Raw genomic sequence first — 18,997 nt, 5'->3', positions numbered from 1 at the left:
CTTTCCAGTTGCGCCAGAGGAGCGCACGCTAGTTCCCTCTCGGTCCGGGGACTGGGAACCGACCATCGGCTACAAAAGGCGGCAACTCGCCTTGTCGTATAAGATGGGTTCGGCCTAGATCCAAATAATGCAAGCAACTCAACGCCAAAATGTCCAAAAAAGTGTATCCATCACCCTTTCCCGACCTCGAGATCGAAGCAGTCGATCTTGTATCAAAGGTCTTTTCGAACCCGTTCAACACACCCCTGTCGCGACCCTTGTACATCGACGCCATCACCGGAGAGAAGTACACCTACGGCCATGTCATTACGCGCACGCAGTCTCTCGCAAACGGCCTGCAGCAAGAGTTTGGTCTCAAGGCCGACGACGTCGTCGCCCTCTTCAGCCCCAACACGATCGAATACCCCATCGCCTGCCATGCGATTATTGGGTCTCAGGCTATCGTCGCTCCGACCAGCGCTGCCCTAACATCGTCCGAGCTGCACGCCCAGCTAAAGACCAGCTCTGCGCGATTCATCATCGTCCACACATCGCTCCTTTCCACTGCGCAGGCAGCGGCAGAGGGGACCTCTGTTGAAAAAGTCATTGTCCTGAACGGACAATCACCGACCCAGCCAACCTGCCAGCAGCTCGCAAGCACCTACCCTGCCACCCCACTGCGCGAGATCCCACCCCGCGAAGCCCCCCTTTGCACCGCATTCATCTGCTTCTCCTCAGGCACATCAGGCCCCGCAAAGGGCGTGATAACCACCCACCAAAACATAACCGCAAACCTGCAACAATGGCGCGCACAACTCCTGGACTCCGGATCCCCAGCCCAGCGCATCGACCGCAACACCGCCATCGCCTTCCTCCCCTTCAGCCACATCTACGGACTAAATCTGTATATCTGCCAGTGCCTCCTCTGGGGAACGCCCGTCGTTATTCTCCCGCGGTTTGATCTCGACTTGTATCTTTCGTGTATCGAGAAATATAGACCGCAGGAGCTCGCGCTCGTCCCGCCCATCGCGCTCATGCTGGTCAAGGACGATCGGATCAAGAAATTCGACCTGCGCAGCGTGCGCCGGATCCTCTCGGCTGCAGCACCACTTACCAGCGACCTCGCGGCTGCCCTCGAAAAGCGCTTCGCAGATCTCTTCGGAACAGAGGTCTTCTGCACGCAGTCGTGGGGTCTCACCGAGACATCGCCAATCGCAACGGGGATCCCAAACGACCGCATGGACAAGCGCGGTAGCGGCGTCGGGTGCATCGTCCCGAACATGGAGTTCCGCTTCGTGGATCCGGATACCCTCGTTGATGTCCCGGAAGGTACATCCGGCGAGATCTGGTGTCGGGGACCGAACGTTACACCGGGGTACTATAACAATGCCGAAGCGACGAGGGGGACGTTCCATGTTGATAGTGACGGGACGGCGTGGTTCCGCACCGGGGATATTGGCGCGATTGACGACGAGGGGTATATCGCCCTGCATGACCGCATCAAGGAGATGATCAAGTACAAGGGGATGCAGGTGATTCCGAGCGAGCTGGAGGGGAAATTGCTGGGACATCCGGATGTGGTCGACGCGGCTGTTGTCGGCGTGTGGGTTGACGAGATGGCGACCGAGTTGCCGGCTGCGTTTGTTACGTTGCGCGGTGGGGTCGTTGGGAAAAGTGCTGGGGTTGACAAGGTCGTTGAAGGGATTCAGACGTGGCTGAATGAGAGGGTTGCGAACCATAAGCGGCTGCGGGGAGGGGTGCATGTCGTGGAGAGTATACCCAAGAGCCCGAGTGGGAAGATTCTTAGGCGGCTGTTGAAGCAGCAGTTGACTGCCGCTAGGAAGGCGCGATTGTAATATACTAGTCACATGGAGCATAATCACCGAGTATCGTGATTGAACGCAACGTGTAGATGATGCTAGGTAGTATGCTTCTTGATTATGCGCAGCAGGCCGGCTACTTTTTCCTCTGCAATCCACTGACCTAGCACCTGCAAGCAGGCCGGGACTTGCTAAGATTGGTTTGGACACGCAGTCTGCCTTCCTGAGTCATGTCATACGTGTACCTATCGACGGATAAAAGACTGACGGCTATATCTTGACTCTCCATCGAGCTCGAGGACCGATGTTCTCGAATCAAGCTTCGAATATAGGCCTGCTTTCTTAAGAGTTCTCCCCAATTGTTCATTGGGTCTTTTGGTAGGCTTGACCATCAATAACCCAAGCCAAGATTGCGGCCATGCCAATTGTTTGTGCAACCTTCTCCTCACGAGCTCTCCAAATCCCCGTGCGGGGAAGGAAGCCTGATTGCTCGCAGAAAACTGAGATTCGGGGATTGCTTTTTCACTGCCCCAGAACTCAATGCCCAGTGCTTTCAAGCAATATGCAGGCAGCGCTCGCATGGTGTATGGGCTGGATAGCCTACTGGGTCAATACGAGATGGCTGAGCAGCACCCCTGCACGTGATGCATACCTCTGCCTGCACTCAGCCTCGCCAAAACAACAAACATAAAGGAAATGATAATGACTATTCCCCGCAACGATAGTGCTCGTTTCCTGCGGTTTCTTGGAGATTTCCAGTCATGGGATTCGGACGCTTTGAACAATATTCAAGGTGCGAAAGAAAGCACTATTGAGTACATTATTGAAATTGTTCTACTTCATTGTACTACAATTACTAACACAAAGTTGTTCCTTGATAAACACCTGAAACCTACATAAAATATGCAGGCCACGAGATTTTACTATTTGTCATGTTTGACTACCCGTGGGTAACTGATGCATTAAGGGCGAGGCCTAGTTCTAATTAGCGACAATGAAGACGATGAGGATGAAAACGAAGATGAAGATAAAGGTGAGAGTGAGGATGAGACATACAAGGTAAACTTTGTTCCTTTGGGAGCTAATGTACCTCTTTACTATATCTTAACCTTGCTAGCGAGCTCTAGGAAAGAGACGAAAGAGTCTGGAGTGTTATAGAGAAGAAGAAGATGAGACTTAGCCTTGACTACCTCCTTTGCTACAGGATAAATAGGGTTACAGTCAAATGTGGACGTCTGGAAGAGCAAGGAAACGTCCAAAAATTTGGATGACTATGATGTAACATATGAAGGAATTTTACATCTCTTATTTTGTATTGAGTCTTCATCGAGGATCTATAGAGCTATCTAGGGTAATATGGTAAGTATTCTAGATAAATAAACTAGGAAACGTGCATATTTTATGGCCATCTGGCCCCTATAGTCCTCCATGTATTCTCACCCCAGAGGGTCGTCCGCGGTAGGGTCGTAAAAACGCGGCATCCCGGGGAATTGAGACTGAGCTATCCCGAACACATGAAGTCTTGCCCACCAACAGTCACTGCTATCCATCCATCACACTTCGAGCGGAACTCCAGAAACCTGCCAACAGCTACTATCTAGGCAGCACATTCAGTCTTGAAGTCAGTGGGGATGTATTTCTTGACAAACTTTGTCAGTGTATCCAGCGGACACGCTGAGAATTCGCAAGCCAAGTCAGGATGCGCGGGCACAACCATTCCCTCATAAAAAACTCTTACCACTTGCTGACGGTTGGTCTTTTGCCACAGCTCGATTATGACATTCGAGCCGAACGGTGGCCAGGGCAGATCCGGATCCGCTACAACGGACAGGAACATGTCCAAACTGGCATCATGTGCTGAATAGACTTCCAGTTTAGTGCTGCGATCAGACAAAGAAGTCAAGATATCCGCCAGCCAGGCACCAGCACCCAAACGCTTTGTCTGTTCAGCTGACGGATTCTGACGGTAGAGATTGTGATAGGCGCTTGTCCCCGGGATTACTGCAGTTTGGATGTCCTCCGGAGTAAGATCGCCTTTCAATCCAAGGCCATGGCAGTAGGTGGCCGATGCTGTGTCATACAAGGTTGCTGTTGTGTTATAGCCAGACAGGCCCGTGGTGTTGTAAGCCTTCACCAGCTTGTCCTGAAGAGCCATGTATGGCACGAGAGTTGCCTTGTAAGCTGAAGAGGTATAGTATGCAGATACCAACTCAGCAAGCTTAGGGCAAACGCTTGACGGAGTGATCATCGTCTCGATTGCGCTTGGCTTAACATGCATGGTCAAAGTGTCCCCTGGAATCCTGGTATCAAGAGGGTAGAGGCCGTTCATCAATTTTCGACAGATTGTCGTGTACGCCTATTGTTGGGCGGGTTAATACCAGATATAGGCATGGTTACACAGCAATTGTAGCTTACGGAATGTAGGTGTGGCTGATCTTAAAGCCCGGATCCATCTTCTTCGGCAGAAAGCGGATGTCGTCGACGTAGATTGAGCGAAGCGTGCGTCCGAGCCTCTGCAGCTGATGAGAACCGAATGTTGTCAATTCTCCTATAGGCTGTTAGCCATTTAAAGGTTGCTCTACGTGTTTATCGAGGTTCTCACGATATAACTTACCCAGATCGCAGTTTCCTTGCAACATGGTATAGGCAAAAGCACCATTGATTGTAGTCATCTCTTTCATGAATGGGGATCTGTTGTCCGAGATTCTATTACCCATATTCATGAAAACAAACTCGTCCGGATTTCCACACTGGTACCATGGCGTTGTGTCACCGGGGATACGCGACGATCCAGGGGATCGGCCTCCATGACGATGCCTATTGCTTAACGTTAGCACAGAGAACATATACGGCACAGATCTATAGCACGTACATGACTTGTAATTTGACCATATGCGCAACTGGAGTGGGCTCCATGTTGCACCAAGGTTACGACATATCAACCCGTTTGTCAATTTTAACAGACAAAACACATAAAGCACTCGAGAATATACTCCAGGGCACACAGACTTACCCTGGCAATAATTGTATTGTTGCCAAAAGGGGGTTGTAGTTGCAGAATGGTTGCCCCCTATGATTGGGGCATTCGCAGGTCCTTGATCTTGGCCGCGGACTGGAGATCCAGTTGCCACATTGGCCGAGATCAAAACCTCAAGTAGAAATGCCCAATACAGGTGCATGATTGACAAAACAATCCACAGCAAAGAAGAAGCATATTGATATGCCTCGCCCTTTTATAAGTGAAATCTGTACGAAAAGCCGTTTGAAGAGCATGATCAATATTGTCACACGTGTACAAAACAGCAGCGTGGACTGGCCGGTGTTGTTGAAGCATTCCATCGCTAAAGAGATTGATGTCGGCTAGATTGAAAAGTGAACAACACACGTGCGCAAGATGATACGCTCTCCATCATGCTGGCGTCCCCGCCTCCCCCCGAGGAAAAAAAAATAACATTAATTGGACCGCAGCGACCAGACGAAATCATGCTTGGTGGGTCACTGCCAGCAAGGTGATTCAATCAGATCTTGGTTTCGTCCGAAGGAACAATCCACAATGTCATAGGTTAGTTAACATAATTCCCGGCCAGTCCGCTCACCCCGGTCGATCCGATCACCCAATACACCATACAAAATGCCATTTTTTAAACTTAGGAGCCTCACCCAGCGTTGTGCAGGAAAACATTTTCTGACGCTTCGCCATTCCGATTAGATTCTAAAGGTCGACACTGTCCATGCGTACCACTGGGGGGAGGAATTTGTCGTTGAGGTGGACATTGTCATGGCGCCTGAGCGCAGCCTTCGCGAGGTCCATGATGTCGCGCAAGAACTGCAAGACAAGCTTGAGACAGTTAAAGGTTTCAGCCGAGTGTTTGTTCATGTTGACTATGGTAAGGCTCTTCTTGTATAACCATTGTTATGACTTGTGTAACATGGTTAACCCTTTTTTTTTTATTCTAGAAACATCGCATATCCCCGAGCACCGTAAGACCCGCTGATGGGTCAGAACTCACCATATGCAAACTTTATTGGGAGGGGTTGACTGATCACGAGGCTTTGAGCGGCTGAAGATATAAAAAATGCAGTGTTTCTTTCTGCTGCGATATAATGTCAAGATAGAGTTGGCCTAAAGGGCTGGAGATAAGCTTGCAATTGGTCTCTTACGAGCAATTGCTTAAATGGCTCTTGTGCGGTCCTATCTGGCTTGTAGGGGTCCTCGCCTACAAGCGACATGGGTGCCACATCCTCGAGGCATAGGACGCCGCCGAGGAGCTTATTCCGAGTATCATCTCATGTTAGCCTTTACCTTACGGATTTGTCTCAGAACGGGGAATTGTTGTTAACAAGCTGAAAATAATTATAACCAGCGTCATTTGTGTCGTTCTAGCGAAACTTATGCGTAACCCGTAGGCACCTTATTGACAGGTGGTGAGATAGGGACCCGAAGAGCGTCATGCAGGACAAGTAGTTTGCATAGAAGCTTCCATATTTAAACGGTTCTATTGGAACGGGGAGATACAGATCATCCGTACAGCATAATTTTATGTGCCGTACCATCAAGCTGGTAGATTGCGCGGATCATAAAGCTTTACCCAACCAAGCTTCGTTCTAGGGCTTAGATTTAAAAGGAAGAGTATAACATTTGCGCCATTATTATAGGCCATGGAGATAATAAGGAACATATAAAAGTAAAGATAGCAAGGTTAGATACTTTAAACTTGTGGGAAGCAGATAGGAAGAACCAAGGGTAGAAATAACCAAGCTAGCAAGTGACTAGCTAAGCACTGCATATCAGAGTACATAAAAATACAAGCAATATTGAAGTGAACGGCACATTGACATTACAAACAAGTTCATAATCTTCTAATGTTGTATAGGAAATCTAGCTAGTTAGAATGGAATAATAAAGCTGTTATAATCCTGGCCAAGCAGCAGCATCGAGTCATGAAATGGGCACATTAAGCATGTCTAAACCAGTAGAGAGCCTTTGAGGAGATTAGACTTGGTGATCAACAGTTTACAGCTAGCATTAGTCATTCAGAAAGCTACTCACAACAACAAGAAATCGTGATTAAATATATGCAAGAGAAAGCAAAATCCTTCCAAAGGTAATCCAAATGCAACCCCCTCCCCTATGTATATCCTCCATTTACTCCCCACTTCACCGGGCAGCCCCCCTCCCCCTCGCCGCGCTATAAAGCGCCTCAATATCGTCTTTCCACTGCTGTTCATTTACCCTCTTCACGCGGCGATCATACGTCATCAGCCCATTGATCTCGCCCTCGACGTCCGTCGTCTGCGTCCACACCGCCGCACTGCACGAAAACCGCTGGATCTGGTCGCGCAGCTCGCTGAGTAAAAAGTGGCCCCGGTAGTTCCACGTGTCGAGCTCCGCGCTGATCTCGTATGTTTCGTGGATTAGCGAGATTGCGATGGGGTTGTTCCAGAGGCTGGAAACGGGATTTGTTAGTGGGTGGGTTCCAAGTTGGGGGGTTGAGGGAGGAACTTGGAGCGTGCGTACTTCTCAATCGAGACGTTATGTCCGATCCCGCCGAATTCGCCCTGGATCCCGATTCGTTCGGGGTCGTAGGGGCTTGCGGGGTAGGAGTAGAACGGTGTTCCGCACTGTGGGTTCGCGTAGTGGTGGTTGTCCTGCACTTGCGATTAGCATACCGGCCTTCTCCACCCCGCACCCAGCTACCTAGCTAGGTACACGAGTCGGAGATTCCAAGTCAGTGGAGGACATACACTATAATCCCCGGCCCCATGATCATGCCACCCACTAACGGCATTGACCAGCCGTGTGGGATCCAATTCGCGCACCCGCTCCGTAAGCGCAAACTCCGGATTCGTCGACACAATCTGCGACCAGCCCTCGTTGTAGATGACCCAAGACATGATGCTCGGGTAGCTCTTGAGCTGGTTGACGAGGACGTCAAGCTGGCGCGCGAATTCGTCCTGCTGCGCGGCGTTGGGTTCCACGAGGGCCATGGACGGCATGTCTTGGATTACGAGGAGGCCCAGCTCGTCGCAGGCGCGGTAGAAGAGGGCGGGTTCGACTTTTATCTGTTTATAGCTGTTAGTATGGGGTTTGAGAGAGGGCGCGAAGGGAAAAGGGGCTTGGAAGGGCGTACGTGTTTGCGGACCATGTTGAAGCCGAGATCCTTGAGGAGTTGGAGGTCGTAGATCATAGCCTCACGGTTCGGAGGCGTGTAAAGACCATCCGGCCAGTATCCCTGATCGAGCGTTCCAAAGATGAAGCGGAACTCGCCGTTGACGAGGGGCCGGACAACGCCGTCGACGGTGCCCTTGGAGATGGTGCGGAAGCCGGTGTAGCTGCTGATTTCATCGTCACCAAGAACGACGGTGAGGTTGTACAGATTCGGCGAATCAGGAGACCACAGCTTGACGTCGTCGACGGTAAAGGTGAAGAACTCGTCTGCGGTTGCGGCGTGTGTGGCGATGGTCTCGTCGCCTTGCTCGACGCGGACCTCGACGGGGGCGCCGGAGCCTGACGCGCTGTGCACGATTGCGGTGACTAGAACATCAGCACATGCCTGTAATAAGCTGGATTGGAGACGTACTCTCGCCGTTCATGTCGGCGGTCAGGTCCAGCTTGGTGATGTACTCTTGCGGGACAGCCTCGAGCCACACGCTCTGCCAGATGCCGCTGCAGGGGGTGTAGAAGATGTGGCGGAGGTTGAGCGTCTGTTTGCCGATGGGGATAACGGCGCCGTCGCCATCAGTGGGGTCGAAGACAAAGACGAGCCTATACTGTTAGCAGGTGAGATTTAAGCGAGATGCTGTACGTACAGCTCGTTGTCGGCACCAAAGTTGACAGCATCGGTGGCATCAACAGTAAACTCAAAGTATCCTCCGCGGTTGAAGCCGACATTCTGTCCGTTGATAAAGATAGTCGCCTCGTAGTCCACGGCTCCAAAGTTCAGCAAGACACGCTGGCCCTCCCAGTCATCTGGAACAGAAAAGTTCGTCGACAGCCACGAGTAGATCGTGTTCTGTCCTTGCAGACCTGTTCTGGTCAGCACCACCGCATATCACCTCATACATGCAAAGATATCCATACCAGAAAGCCCACTCTCCAAACACGACGGAATCATCACCTCAGTATCCAGCTCCTGCCCAAACGGCGGCGCCTCGAGAGCCCCCGCATTGCCGGCATTTCGATACTGCCAGATCCCATTCAGATTCTGCCACTGCTCGCGCTGCAGCTGGGGACGCGGATACTCGAGCCAGGGATTCGTCCCGACCTTGTCGGTCCATTCTGTGGTAAGGGGAGGGGTCTGCGGCGCATATGGGGTGGCAGCAGCGGTGAGGCCGGCGACTGCCAGCAAGGGGAAGACAGCACGGGCAAGAGAATGCATTGCCGACTTTCTTCTTTTCTTCGTTCTTGTCTATTCGAAAGGAAAGAGGTGGACCAACAGTATCCGGCGCGGCCCTCTTTATACCCATCTTCTTCTGCTTTCTTTTTCTCCGGCCATCGGGGCCCCCCTTTGGCACCGCATCCACCCCCAGCTTCAGGGCCAAGAAGTGGATATCGGTCATTCTGCAGCCACCACCTTCCTATCCAAGCCCTCCCCGCACTGCGGTGGTATCGCACCCATCCAGAGACCCCATCCTAGCGTCGCGCCGAGAGCCGTGATTGCTGGGCTTGCAGTGCAAGTGCGGAGCCATCACCTGCCCAGCGAGCGCAGCGGGCCAGCGAGCGAGCCCCTGAGAGAGGGATCCCGAGAAAACCCCGGCGATCACTATGGGGTTGGAACTTGGGCGCGTGACTGATTATTGGGAGAAACGGACGCCCAGGGGAGAGTGGACACAAAAAGCGAAGGAAATAAATAGTCCGTTGAATGGTTCTGGTCCCTGATCCGCGGGTTCACAGACTTGTTCCTGATTCTGAGTAATGGGTGGCGTTGTGGCTGCCCTGGATGTGCCGGATGTGCGCCTTTGTTGGCGATCGCTGCGGGGCCGAAAGGGGCGCCGCCGCTGCTGCAACTCCAAGATGGTTGAACACAACTTGGAAATACTCGAGGTTGCATCACCGTGAAATCATGCGACAACAATGCCATCCTCGGCCGCCATGAGGACTTGCGCGCCGAGGCCCTTCAGCCCGGCTGCCAAATTGCCAATGCTTCGCTAGCTCTTGGACAGCGTCACCGGTGAGCAGCAGCTGCCCTCGTCACAATCCATGGCAGTAAATGCAGGTTGGCATGCGCGCTGCTCATTGGCCGTGTCACTTGGCGTAAGGCTGGGTGCAGTGGCGGGCGGCCATTTGCTAATTTTCAAGTCTACCGCTAACCACTTTATTATATCAAGTCATGCCGTGGTTGTCCACTCAAATCCATGCAGTCCCTGGTCATCCGGAAGGACTCGAATATGCCCACCAATGGCCGTTGCGAATCAGATTGTATTCAGGGTCGGTCTGGAAAACTGTTGTCCGGTTGGGCAGGCATGCATCACATCCCTGGTTCGCTCCACATGTACCATCCCTCACTGTATGTTGCCTCTGCTTTACAATCTGCCTGTGCCTTGATTCCAACTATTCCCTCACTTCCAACCCCAACGCCCTCGCCTCCGCCCGTACAATATTCGGGACCTCACTCTCCAACGTCCCCTCGACAGGCCTCCACCCCAGCAACCGGCGCGCCCGAATCGCCTCCGCCCGAACCGCATAGTTGGTAATCGGCCGACCGGCGGGCCTGAGTATATCCCGGCTCGCCGTCTCCTTACCGAGCACCGAGATTTCCTCCGACGGTAGGAGACCAAGTTTGAACGCCTCAGATGTGATTCTTTTGGCAATGTCGCCCCAGTGGTAGATCCCGCTTTCGACGAGGTAGTACCCGTCTTCATTCCATGTCGCTTTCCCCTGTCCCTCTGGTGCGATCGCATCCTCGACGAAAGAAACATACAGCCTCGAGAGATCGTAGACGTGCACTGCGTTCCAGAACGTCTTGCCATCGGCGAATTGCAGGCCCCGGCCGGACTGTAGAATCAGCCGCGTGTAACCGGGGATCTGGGCTGAGCGCTGTGAGACCGGGCCGCGGCCTGGACCGTAGACGGTCGAGGGGCAGACTATCGCGGTCTTTATAGTGTCGGAGCCCGAGGAGAGCACGAATTTATCGACGTCGCGGTGCGGGGCGTCGTCTGCTTGCGATATAAGTATCCAAGACAATGGATGGAATACAGAGGGGGGAGGGCTTACCAGGTAAAGACCTCAGCTCACTGATCCCCTCCCAATCATCGAGAACACGCACTCCATCCTCCGGAGGCTCAGGCCCTGCCCTCGGATCAAGCAACACATCCGTCCCACTCGTATGGATATAAATCCCACCCGCGGCGCCTCTCCCCCTCAACCCATTGACAATGGCCTGCGCAGAGGGTAAGTGGTCCGCGCTAACCGCGAAATGGAGAACAATCTCGTTCTTTGCGACTTCGGCCTCGATCGCCGAGGTGTCGGACTCGTCGTATGTCGCGAAGAAGAGGTTCAGACTGGGATATCTGGTGCGGAATACGCTCTCGTACGATCGGTTCCGGAGCAAGACTGTGATGCTGCTTTCCCAGTCCGGGTGTGCATCCAGCAGGGCGTGCAGGACGTCGCCGCCAACGTAGCCGCTCTGAATGTCATTAGCTGTGGCTTTGGAGTAGAGTTACGGGGTGGGAATGGAGGTATGTATGTACGTACAGCTCCAGTGAGGAAGATCTTGGGTGCAGTCATTATTCCGATTCCTGGTATGTTGCTGGATTCTATAAATGTGCGCTGTTCAACGCTCGATCCACTGCAGTGCATGTTGTCTGGTATCTACTTTATAGAAAGCCCCAAACCACCCCGCGGCTTGATTACCAATCGAGATTCATGATCTCTCCGAGCGGGGCTGACTTGCTTACGTTTACCTTCAAGTAGTCAAGTAGATATGAGATCATGCTGTTGCATTGAGCACGTAAGTTGTTTCTTGGCCTTGGGCTACTAGTGAGCCTGGGAATAGAGATATAGTACCTCTACCTAGCGGCTTGCCTGGGGGTTGGACCCTTTACTTACGAGGTATTACTCTCTCTACTTGGTATTTTCCATGCCGTACTCCCACAGCAAGTCACCAGCTATAAGGATGTGATGGCCAGGCCTTATAGACAGACGTCTCTCCACGCTTGTTCAGGGGTGATAGGCACTGCGGCAAAAAAACATAAAAAAGAAAAAAGTGGACACTCCGGGAATCGAACCCGGGGCCTCTTCAAAAGTTGATTGCAAATGAAGCGTCATACCCCTAGACCAAGCGCCCAGTGAGATATTAAAATATACAATAATATGGCCAGAAGAACAAATATAACCTACGTCGTATCAAGCAGGTACTACCTTGTTATACTGGAAGTATGACTCGAGACGATAAAGGACCAGACAGTTTAACTAAGCCTCCATCAAACTACCTGATCGTTACGGAGCCTCTACTCCTACCCCAGACCTTCACTGCATGGGATCGTTTTGTCGATTATCGTAGCAATATATCAATATCATTCCTTCCTCTGAACCTTCAACTCCCTCTTCTGCATACAGTACTCCGGGGTATAAGACAAAAACCACTCCCAACCTAGTATCCCATGTCCAACCAGCAGCCACCGCATTAGACATTAGCCTCCCCTAAATAAAGAACAAAAGAAAAGCAACCTGAAGCCCCCTTAAACCCCCCTCTTCCCCATCGCATGGCCCGGAAGATCCCACCCATTCGTCCCAGACAGCGACTCATTCGTAACATGCAAGGCCCCATCCCCCTTCGGGCTGCCACTCCCACTCCCAGTAGCACTATCCGACCCAGCACGCACCTCACTCTCCACATGCATCTCCCTTGTAACCGTAATCCCATTCCCAGCCTTATCCCCCCCGGCACCGCCACCCCCAGCAACCAGAATCTCCTCCTCACTCCCCCACCCACCCCCCGTCTGCGAAACCATCGTCAAACTCGCGCGGTTCCTCCCCCTCTTCCCCATCCCCAGCTTCGAACTCACCATCCCGCTCACAGTCCCCCCTCCATTCGCAGTCTTCAGCCCCGTCCCGCTACTCAGCTGGTGGCTCTCCCCCCTCCGCCGCCCCGACGGCCCCTGGTAATCGCTCGGCCCGCCCGAGTTGCTGAACAGACCCGACAGCCCGATCTTGCTTGCCCCGCGCCGGATCAGCGGTTGCACGATCGGCAGGTTCGAGACTATGATCGACACGAAGGATTCGCGGCATGCCCATTTGCTGCCGGAGACGGCGCCGTCGGCGCCGGCCTGTATGTCACAAAAAAGTTAATATTAGAGCTGAGGTCTGTTGGAAATTGGGGAAGGAGTGTGTGTGCGTACCGTGAGAATCGTCACTGCGCGAATAATCGCCGCCATGATGACGAAGACGGCGCCGCTGAAGAGGGCCATGAGGGTGACTTTTCGGCGGATGCCGATGCGGACGGTCCAGAGGAGCTATAGTGACTACTGGTTAGTACTTGCTCGATTTGTGTGCAGGTGGCGGTGGTGGTGGTTGTAGATGTGATGGGCGAACAAACCGGAAGAGGGATGGACATGAGATAGATATCGGTCAGGACATTCGGGATCATCACGACGAGGACGTAGACTTTTGAGCAGGCGGGCTGGCAGATATCTATGCGGCGTGGCGAGTTAGTACTTGGTCGTGGCTGAGGAGAGTGGGGAGGGGTGAGGCGTGCGGGGGTGGAATGGAAGGAAGGGCGAAACGCACTGCCTGGATCGGGGCTAATCTGCCAGAACCTATGCATGGGCTGGCAGCTCAGGATGATGGTCAATGCGACGGCGAGATAGCTGACGCCGAGTAAGAGGTATGCGATGCGGACGCGCGAGGGGAGGTGGTTCAGTCCGGTTCTAATCAGAGTAGAATGTCAGTCGACCATGGTCCATTTTATAACCATTGCTCTCAACTCAGGCATTCCAATCGCAAGATAGATGAAACTGGAAGACGGGCGGGGGACGCACGTCAATCGCGAGTAAAACACCGCCAAACTAAACTTGACCAACCACAGCACCATCGCATACAGCGACCATCCGGCCACCTGGATCTTCGAGCCCCAAACGCGGTTATAGTATTCTCGGGAGGAAGGGTCGATTGCAGCGCGCTGCTCGTCGGTCATGTAGCTATTCGTGAGGCCCTGGTATTTGGCGCCGACGAGGTAGGCGAGGGAGACTTCGACTGCGAAGACGGCCTAGACGAGAATCCTTTGTTAGAGAAATGATGGGTAGATACGCTCGGGGGTGTTGAGGTTGACGTACACCAGCGAGGGGCATGAGGTAGTCATCGAGCTGAAAATTCCCAGGCCCCGTCTGCGTCCATCGCACGTATATCCGGAGGAGAATCAGAGCCAGCGCGAGGGCAAGCAGCGTCCAGCTCTCCGCGTAGTCGTTCATGGCGAGAGACGGACGAGCGATGTCGAGCAGAGGTGAGTCAGTGAGTCAATCCGTGGAACAGCAAACGCTGAAGCCTGGAAGGCATCGTTGCGGGTCGGCAGCAGATATAACTCTGGAATCAAATCTGCAGCATTGTGCCGTGCACGGCTCCGCGCCTATCTCCTGACAATCATGCCTCGTCAAGGTAAGAAGCAAGCGCTGTGGTGCAGAGCTGCTCAATGGTGGATCATTGTAGCGGCCGAATAGGAACGAGGTCTGCGCTGATCTTCAACGATCTGGAGTCGAGTTTGCTGCAGAATCCGCATTGGACCCACTATTGGAGTCGAGCTACAAACTCTATAAATCGGGACACACGCTAATGGTGAAAACCTTGACAGCAGTATGATGGAGCATGCTGGACCGTTGGTGGAGAGACTGCCTGTCACTGTCACTGTCCAGGGTGCCAACTTGAGATCTAGAATTGAGACGGAGAACACAGAGCTGCGATATCCGCTGGTCTCCGAAATTTGCGACGCAGAGGACAAACTCTATCACATACCACAATTCCCCGGGTCAACAAGGTTCAGTCCAGGCCAGTCCAGTCTCGTGGGATCTTCAGCCTGGGCGCTTGGTGGCAATGCTTTGGCACTGGGGCTTCCAAATGGGAGATGGCATGCCTTGGCACGGTTTAGTGTCGGAGAGATTTTACAGTCTACGACCAATATGGTAGGTGGTAGTTCTCTGCAGCCCAGGAGAGTGAAGCGGACTGCCTCTAGCGGGCACCGGCGTATGCTTGACCACGTTAAAGGCTCGGCGTATGTTCGAGAAGGATTTTAACCTGGCGATCAGAATCGAAACCTGGTCATTGAGCTGGTCTGCTTGACTTGTGATAATATGGGGGAGTTGATGGAGCTGGTAAAGCAACAAAGAGTACAGAGTGGGAGACTTAAATCGATAGTGAACACCTCTGGATGATAGTCAGGTATCAATAGTCAACATGACAGCCAGGCAGATCCAGCTGTCAAGTTCCCGACCCAAGATCAGGGGCAGTCCTTTTGCTCTCGGGGGCCTGAGTGGTTCCTCCCCGTTAACCGCGGCCCCGCCGGCTCGTATTCCAGAGGGCGACTTTTGGCGATCGGCATTTCCACTGGCTCCATCTTCCGTGGGTCTAGAATACAAATCCCGATGACTGCTTTCAGGCAGAACAAAGGGTCGGAGCAAATGACAATAACAATTCGATTGTTGGTCCCAAGCCCCTGGTAACATTGCTTTACTCTGGATATTGCTTCTGCATACCGGGGAGATCTCCTGCATACCGGGGAGATCTTCTGCAGTAGGCCCTCGTGGTACGGTTTCCCCAGACCCCAGGGTCTTGATTTGTTACTGCGTATTGATATTGTAGAACTATCGAAGCCTTTCCATGCTGATAATGATGGTGGCGTTTTTGCCTTTCTCATTCCTTGTAAATTGGCGAGTATAACAACTTCCGTTCATCCGACGCTATGACGGATGGGCAATGGAATAGAGTCTACTGTGATGACCGAGTTTCTATCGACGAGACCCAGCAATTCGTACGATGAAAAACGCAGCGTGCGGAGATGAATGGAAATACGCAGCAATGAAGCAGGTACAGATTCGCCTTGCCAGTGTCGACAGAGACTAGGCCATATGTAAACAGTCAGGGGTGTATAGATGACTGATATGACTCACATTATCGACTCGAATCGAAACATTTCGGCAAGACAACCCCGCACAATCAATGCCGAGGTGAGGCATGTTGTAAACAGAAAAATCCTCCGTATAGCAATGTGCCCCGCAAAAAGTCAAAGCGCAAGAAGGGAAATTAAACACGCCACATTCTCGTACAACGAAAACCACATCCCCACTAGTCTCATTCGTCTTCCCAGGTTCCCCTTTCTCGGGTCCGGGCTGCTTCTTCAGCTTCCCCGCGGAAATCCGCCTCGAGATCTACCGTCTCCAGGTTCCTCGGTTGTCCCTGCATATCGATCTCAGCCACCGCGTGAGCTGTTTCGGCCGGGGTGAACATTGACAAAAGTACGGGCCCCGCAACAAAGCTACGGGGTTTCTGGTCAAGGGTATGCAAGCTGCGACGCATATAACTTTGCGATCGCCCACCATTTGAGGATGGGCGGACGCTATTAGACTTCCTGGAGGCAATCGTCCACGAGAGCAGGGCGATGATCCGGCCTTTTTCGTTCATCGCGCCGGTTGAGTTGTGAGTATCCCGTGTCTTGGTCGCTTTTTTTCCCGGCTGTGTACCGTCATACCAGGCGCTAGGACTAAATTCCGATGTTCTAGCGATTGATGCCGTGTTGGAACTGAGGACGCTCGCCTTGATAGGGTTCGCTTTCTGTTTCTGCAAAAGGCTTCAGACGCTGGGTATTCGCGAGCCGCCGGAGAACAGCGAGTTCCGATCCGGGCCATATACCTAGGTACTGCACTCTCCATTCGGATCTGGCGGTAAAGTCGCTGGTGCAAGTATGGGTCAAAACACCTGTGGAGGGAGCGACTCCCTCCATGACAGCTCGAGGACTCCAACAGCCAGATAGAGCCAATTAACCTTCAAGAGCACGAAGCGGTATGCTCAACAAGAACCCGCACAACATCCTTGCGATTCAACCAGAGGGCCGTCGGAATCGCGTGCCCAAAAACACCCCGCGCCCCCTGAACAAACGCGCCCTCCGATATGAGGAACTCGACGAGCTCGGCATGCCCTCCCATGATCGCTCCCATCAGAGGGCTATTCCCGCCGAGCGCCATGGGACTCTTTGGATTAATAGCGTGGCCATACTCGAGAAGCAACTTGGCCGTCTCTAGATCGCCCAGTGTACACGCCCTCTGCAGGACGGAGCCATACAGGGCGCTTTGGAAGTCTCTTCGGCCGGATTGGAGGAGAGTTCTCACTGTGTTTTTCCATCCGGTCGCGACGGCTGTGTCGAGGGTCACTTCGAGGATGTCTGCTCCGCGGGCGAGGAGAAGCTCGGCGGTTTCATAGTTCTGGAGGGAAAGTGCGGTCTCAAGCAGGCCGGGCATTATTCCTTTGTCTGGGTGGACTAGTTGGTCCTTGTCGAGGATCATAGCGAGGATCTCGATATCGCCCTCGGCTGCGGCCAAGGACAATGCGCACGGGAGGTTTGCTGCCTGCGTATCCCCATCCCGCGGCGTCATGGGGGCCCGGGGATCCACAGACTCATTCAACCAGAACCCGACCATCTCAACGTCTCGGTGATAGATAGCTGCCCGGAGGGCATCCTCAAAATCTCCCGCACAACGACCACTCTGAGAACCAACCATGAACCGAACCATATCCTTCTGGTTCTTCCAGGCTGCCTCTCGGAGGCTCTCCCGCAAGAATGCCTGGTTACTCCTCAGATACGGCCAGACGATCCTGAGGCCAGAAAGCGAGTCGTTGATGACCGTGAACATCCCCGAGCAGTAGATCGTGTCGCTCGTGTCCTGCGGAAAGAACTCGAAGAGGACAGCGACGATATCGTCGTACTGGCGCTCCATTGCGTAGAGGATCAGCCTCATCAGCCCATATTGATTCGAGAGTTCGAGCATGATCGCTTCGTGATACTCTTTGATCCATGCGAGGCATGTCCGCAGCGCGCCCGCGTCACGACGGAAGCTGGGGTAGCCCAGCAGCTGGATGAACAGCCTTGGTCTGGAGTTGTGCGAGAAATAGAGTGGTAAGATGTGGTGGAGAGCAGCGGGATTGCCATGCTCGATGACCATCTTGACTTGGTCATCGAGAAGGGCAAAGTTGGATTCATCCAAGATGATTTGGTAGTTCGAGTCTTCCGAGCGACGTTCGGCGTCTGTATGCTGTGCCCCATCCGAGGTAGTACTGCGACTACCGCCGGCCCTTTCGACATTATGGTCCTGCGATCCGTACCCGGGGTCGGACTCTTCTGTCTCGGTATCCCCATCGTGAGTCACATGGAATCCGTAGTCGCCGACCATATATTGGTTTGTCATCTCTTCGGTGCCCTCGATCGAGGCAGAGAGGACGTGTGTCCCCTCTCTATTTTCCAAGCAGAACTGAACAGATAGGATATACAGGAGAGAAGCCAGAATCATGGTTTGAAAGACGATGTACAACATGGACTGAGCCGCCTCGGGCACGGGATTTCCGGAGCGTGCGCCCGACAACATGGAACGAAAGCTCTCTATTCCGTAGCTCTTCCCCAAGTTTAGCGATACCCTTCAAGCGCATTGGTTTCAAGGAGCATACCTCGAGGCCACATTGGCATTCCATCCCCGATATCATCAATACTGCTCGAGCGCTGTGGGCTACATACGACGATGCGAATAACGCCAACCAGCACGGCAGGAAGGGCCAGCAGCCCTGGCCAGCCGGTACCAGTTTGCTCCGGGTTTCCATCGGTGATCAATAGTCAACGGCCGAAGAGCGTGCATCACACGCGCAGAGACGCTCATCGTGTCGCTGTCCTCAATCCGCTATATAGCGGGCCTCAGCACCAGGATTCCAACATGAACCAACCTCCCCTCCACCATGCAAGTGCTGCGGCACATACTCGGTACTGTCGTAGTTCGCGATGTCGAAACGCCAGAAGATCAGGCTGAGCGGTTTCATCTCACGGTCCGGCGCTTAGCGATTTGGCAGCGCACCAGCAGCATCAAGCGAAAAACCAACACGACCAAAAATAGCGAAATCCGACCGCAGCCAGATTCATCTATTTCCAGTCAAAATACGCGCCGCATCCCGTCTTGCCTTTTCAGCGGCTGACAACGCCGCACCACCCATCCCCATCTCGATCTCGAGATCG

At 53.1% G+C, this 18,997-nt stretch overlaps 8 protein-coding genes and 1 non-coding gene across 9 annotated transcripts; 1 reads left to right on the top strand and 8 right to left on the bottom strand.

Moving 5' to 3' along the window:
- Positions 1-113: 113 nt before the first annotated feature.
- On the top strand, positions 114-2,253 carry BJX68DRAFT_276462 (uncharacterized protein). The gene has a single exon (XM_071048102.1). The coding sequence runs from the start codon at positions 150-152 to the stop codon at positions 1,833-1,835; it is 1,686 nt and encodes a 561-aa protein (XP_070897804.1). The 5' UTR covers positions 114-149; the 3' UTR covers positions 1,836-2,253.
- A 1,143-nt stretch (positions 2,254-3,396) lies between these two features.
- On the bottom strand, positions 3,397-4,077 carry BJX68DRAFT_268018 (histidine phosphatase superfamily; the record flags this gene model as incomplete). The annotated part of the gene is made up of 1 exon (XM_071045970.1): positions 3,397-4,077. The coding sequence occupies one exon, from the start codon at positions 4,075-4,077 to the stop codon at positions 3,397-3,399; it is 681 nt and encodes a 226-aa protein (XP_070897803.1).
- A 133-nt stretch (positions 4,078-4,210) lies between these two features.
- BJX68DRAFT_268017 (uncharacterized protein) lies at positions 4,211-4,715 on the bottom strand (the record flags this gene model as incomplete). Its single annotated transcript, XM_071045969.1, has 3 exons — positions 4,211-4,347; positions 4,414-4,616; positions 4,672-4,715. 3 exons carry the CDS (start codon positions 4,713-4,715, stop codon positions 4,211-4,213), a joined length of 384 nt encoding a protein of 127 aa, XP_070897802.1.
- A 2,242-nt stretch (positions 4,716-6,957) lies between these two features.
- BJX68DRAFT_268016 (putative hydrolase) lies at positions 6,958-9,178 on the bottom strand (the record flags this gene model as incomplete). The annotated part of the gene is made up of 7 exons (XM_071045968.1): positions 6,958-7,246; positions 7,318-7,448; positions 7,545-7,862; positions 7,931-8,334; positions 8,381-8,565; positions 8,610-8,826; positions 8,881-9,178. The coding sequence occupies 7 exons, from the start codon at positions 9,176-9,178 to the stop codon at positions 6,958-6,960; spliced, it is 1,842 nt and encodes a 613-aa protein (XP_070897801.1).
- Positions 9,179-10,350: 1,172 nt separating this feature from the next.
- On the bottom strand, positions 10,351-11,526 carry BJX68DRAFT_268015 (uncharacterized protein; the record flags this gene model as incomplete). The annotated part of the gene is made up of 3 exons (XM_071045967.1): positions 10,351-10,955; positions 11,014-11,425; positions 11,494-11,526. The coding sequence occupies 3 exons, from the start codon at positions 11,524-11,526 to the stop codon at positions 10,351-10,353; spliced, it is 1,050 nt and encodes a 349-aa protein (XP_070897800.1).
- A 479-nt stretch (positions 11,527-12,005) lies between these two features.
- BJX68DRAFT_t109 lies at positions 12,006-12,085 on the bottom strand. Its single transcript has one exon. It is a non-coding gene; the product is annotated as a tRNA-Ala (tRNA).
- Positions 12,086-12,479: 394 nt separating this feature from the next.
- On the bottom strand, positions 12,480-14,207 carry BJX68DRAFT_268014 (uncharacterized protein; the record flags this gene model as incomplete). The annotated part of the gene is made up of 6 exons (XM_071045966.1): positions 12,480-13,067; positions 13,140-13,253; positions 13,337-13,431; positions 13,528-13,667; positions 13,779-14,005; positions 14,073-14,207. The coding sequence occupies 6 exons, from the start codon at positions 14,205-14,207 to the stop codon at positions 12,480-12,482; spliced, it is 1,299 nt and encodes a 432-aa protein (XP_070897799.1).
- A 1,740-nt stretch (positions 14,208-15,947) lies between these two features.
- On the bottom strand, positions 15,948-16,829 carry BJX68DRAFT_239413 (uncharacterized protein). Its single transcript, XM_071040533.1, has 2 exons — positions 16,506-16,829; positions 15,948-16,422 (listed from the first exon to the last, which is right to left on the bottom strand). The coding sequence occupies exons 1-2, from the start codon at positions 16,653-16,655 to the stop codon at positions 16,078-16,080; spliced, it is 495 nt and encodes a 164-aa protein (XP_070897798.1). The 5' UTR covers positions 16,656-16,829; the 3' UTR covers positions 15,948-16,077.
- On the bottom strand, positions 16,770-18,362 carry BJX68DRAFT_268013 (ankyrin repeat domain-containing protein; the record flags this gene model as incomplete). The annotated part of the gene is made up of 1 exon (XM_071045965.1): positions 16,770-18,362. The coding sequence occupies one exon, from the start codon at positions 18,360-18,362 to the stop codon at positions 16,770-16,772; it is 1,593 nt and encodes a 530-aa protein (XP_070897797.1).
- Between the last annotated feature and the right edge of the window lie 635 nt (positions 18,363-18,997).

This window comes from Aspergillus pseudodeflectus, assembly GCF_044049435.1.
Source record: "Aspergillus pseudodeflectus strain CBS 756.74 chromosome Unknown BJX68scaffold_28, whole genome shotgun sequence".
Classification (NCBI taxonomy): domain Eukaryota; kingdom Fungi; phylum Ascomycota; class Eurotiomycetes; order Eurotiales; family Aspergillaceae; genus Aspergillus; species Aspergillus pseudodeflectus.
The sequence above is the reverse complement of the archived record's forward strand: the minus strand, read 5'-3'. Positions and strand labels throughout refer to the sequence as shown.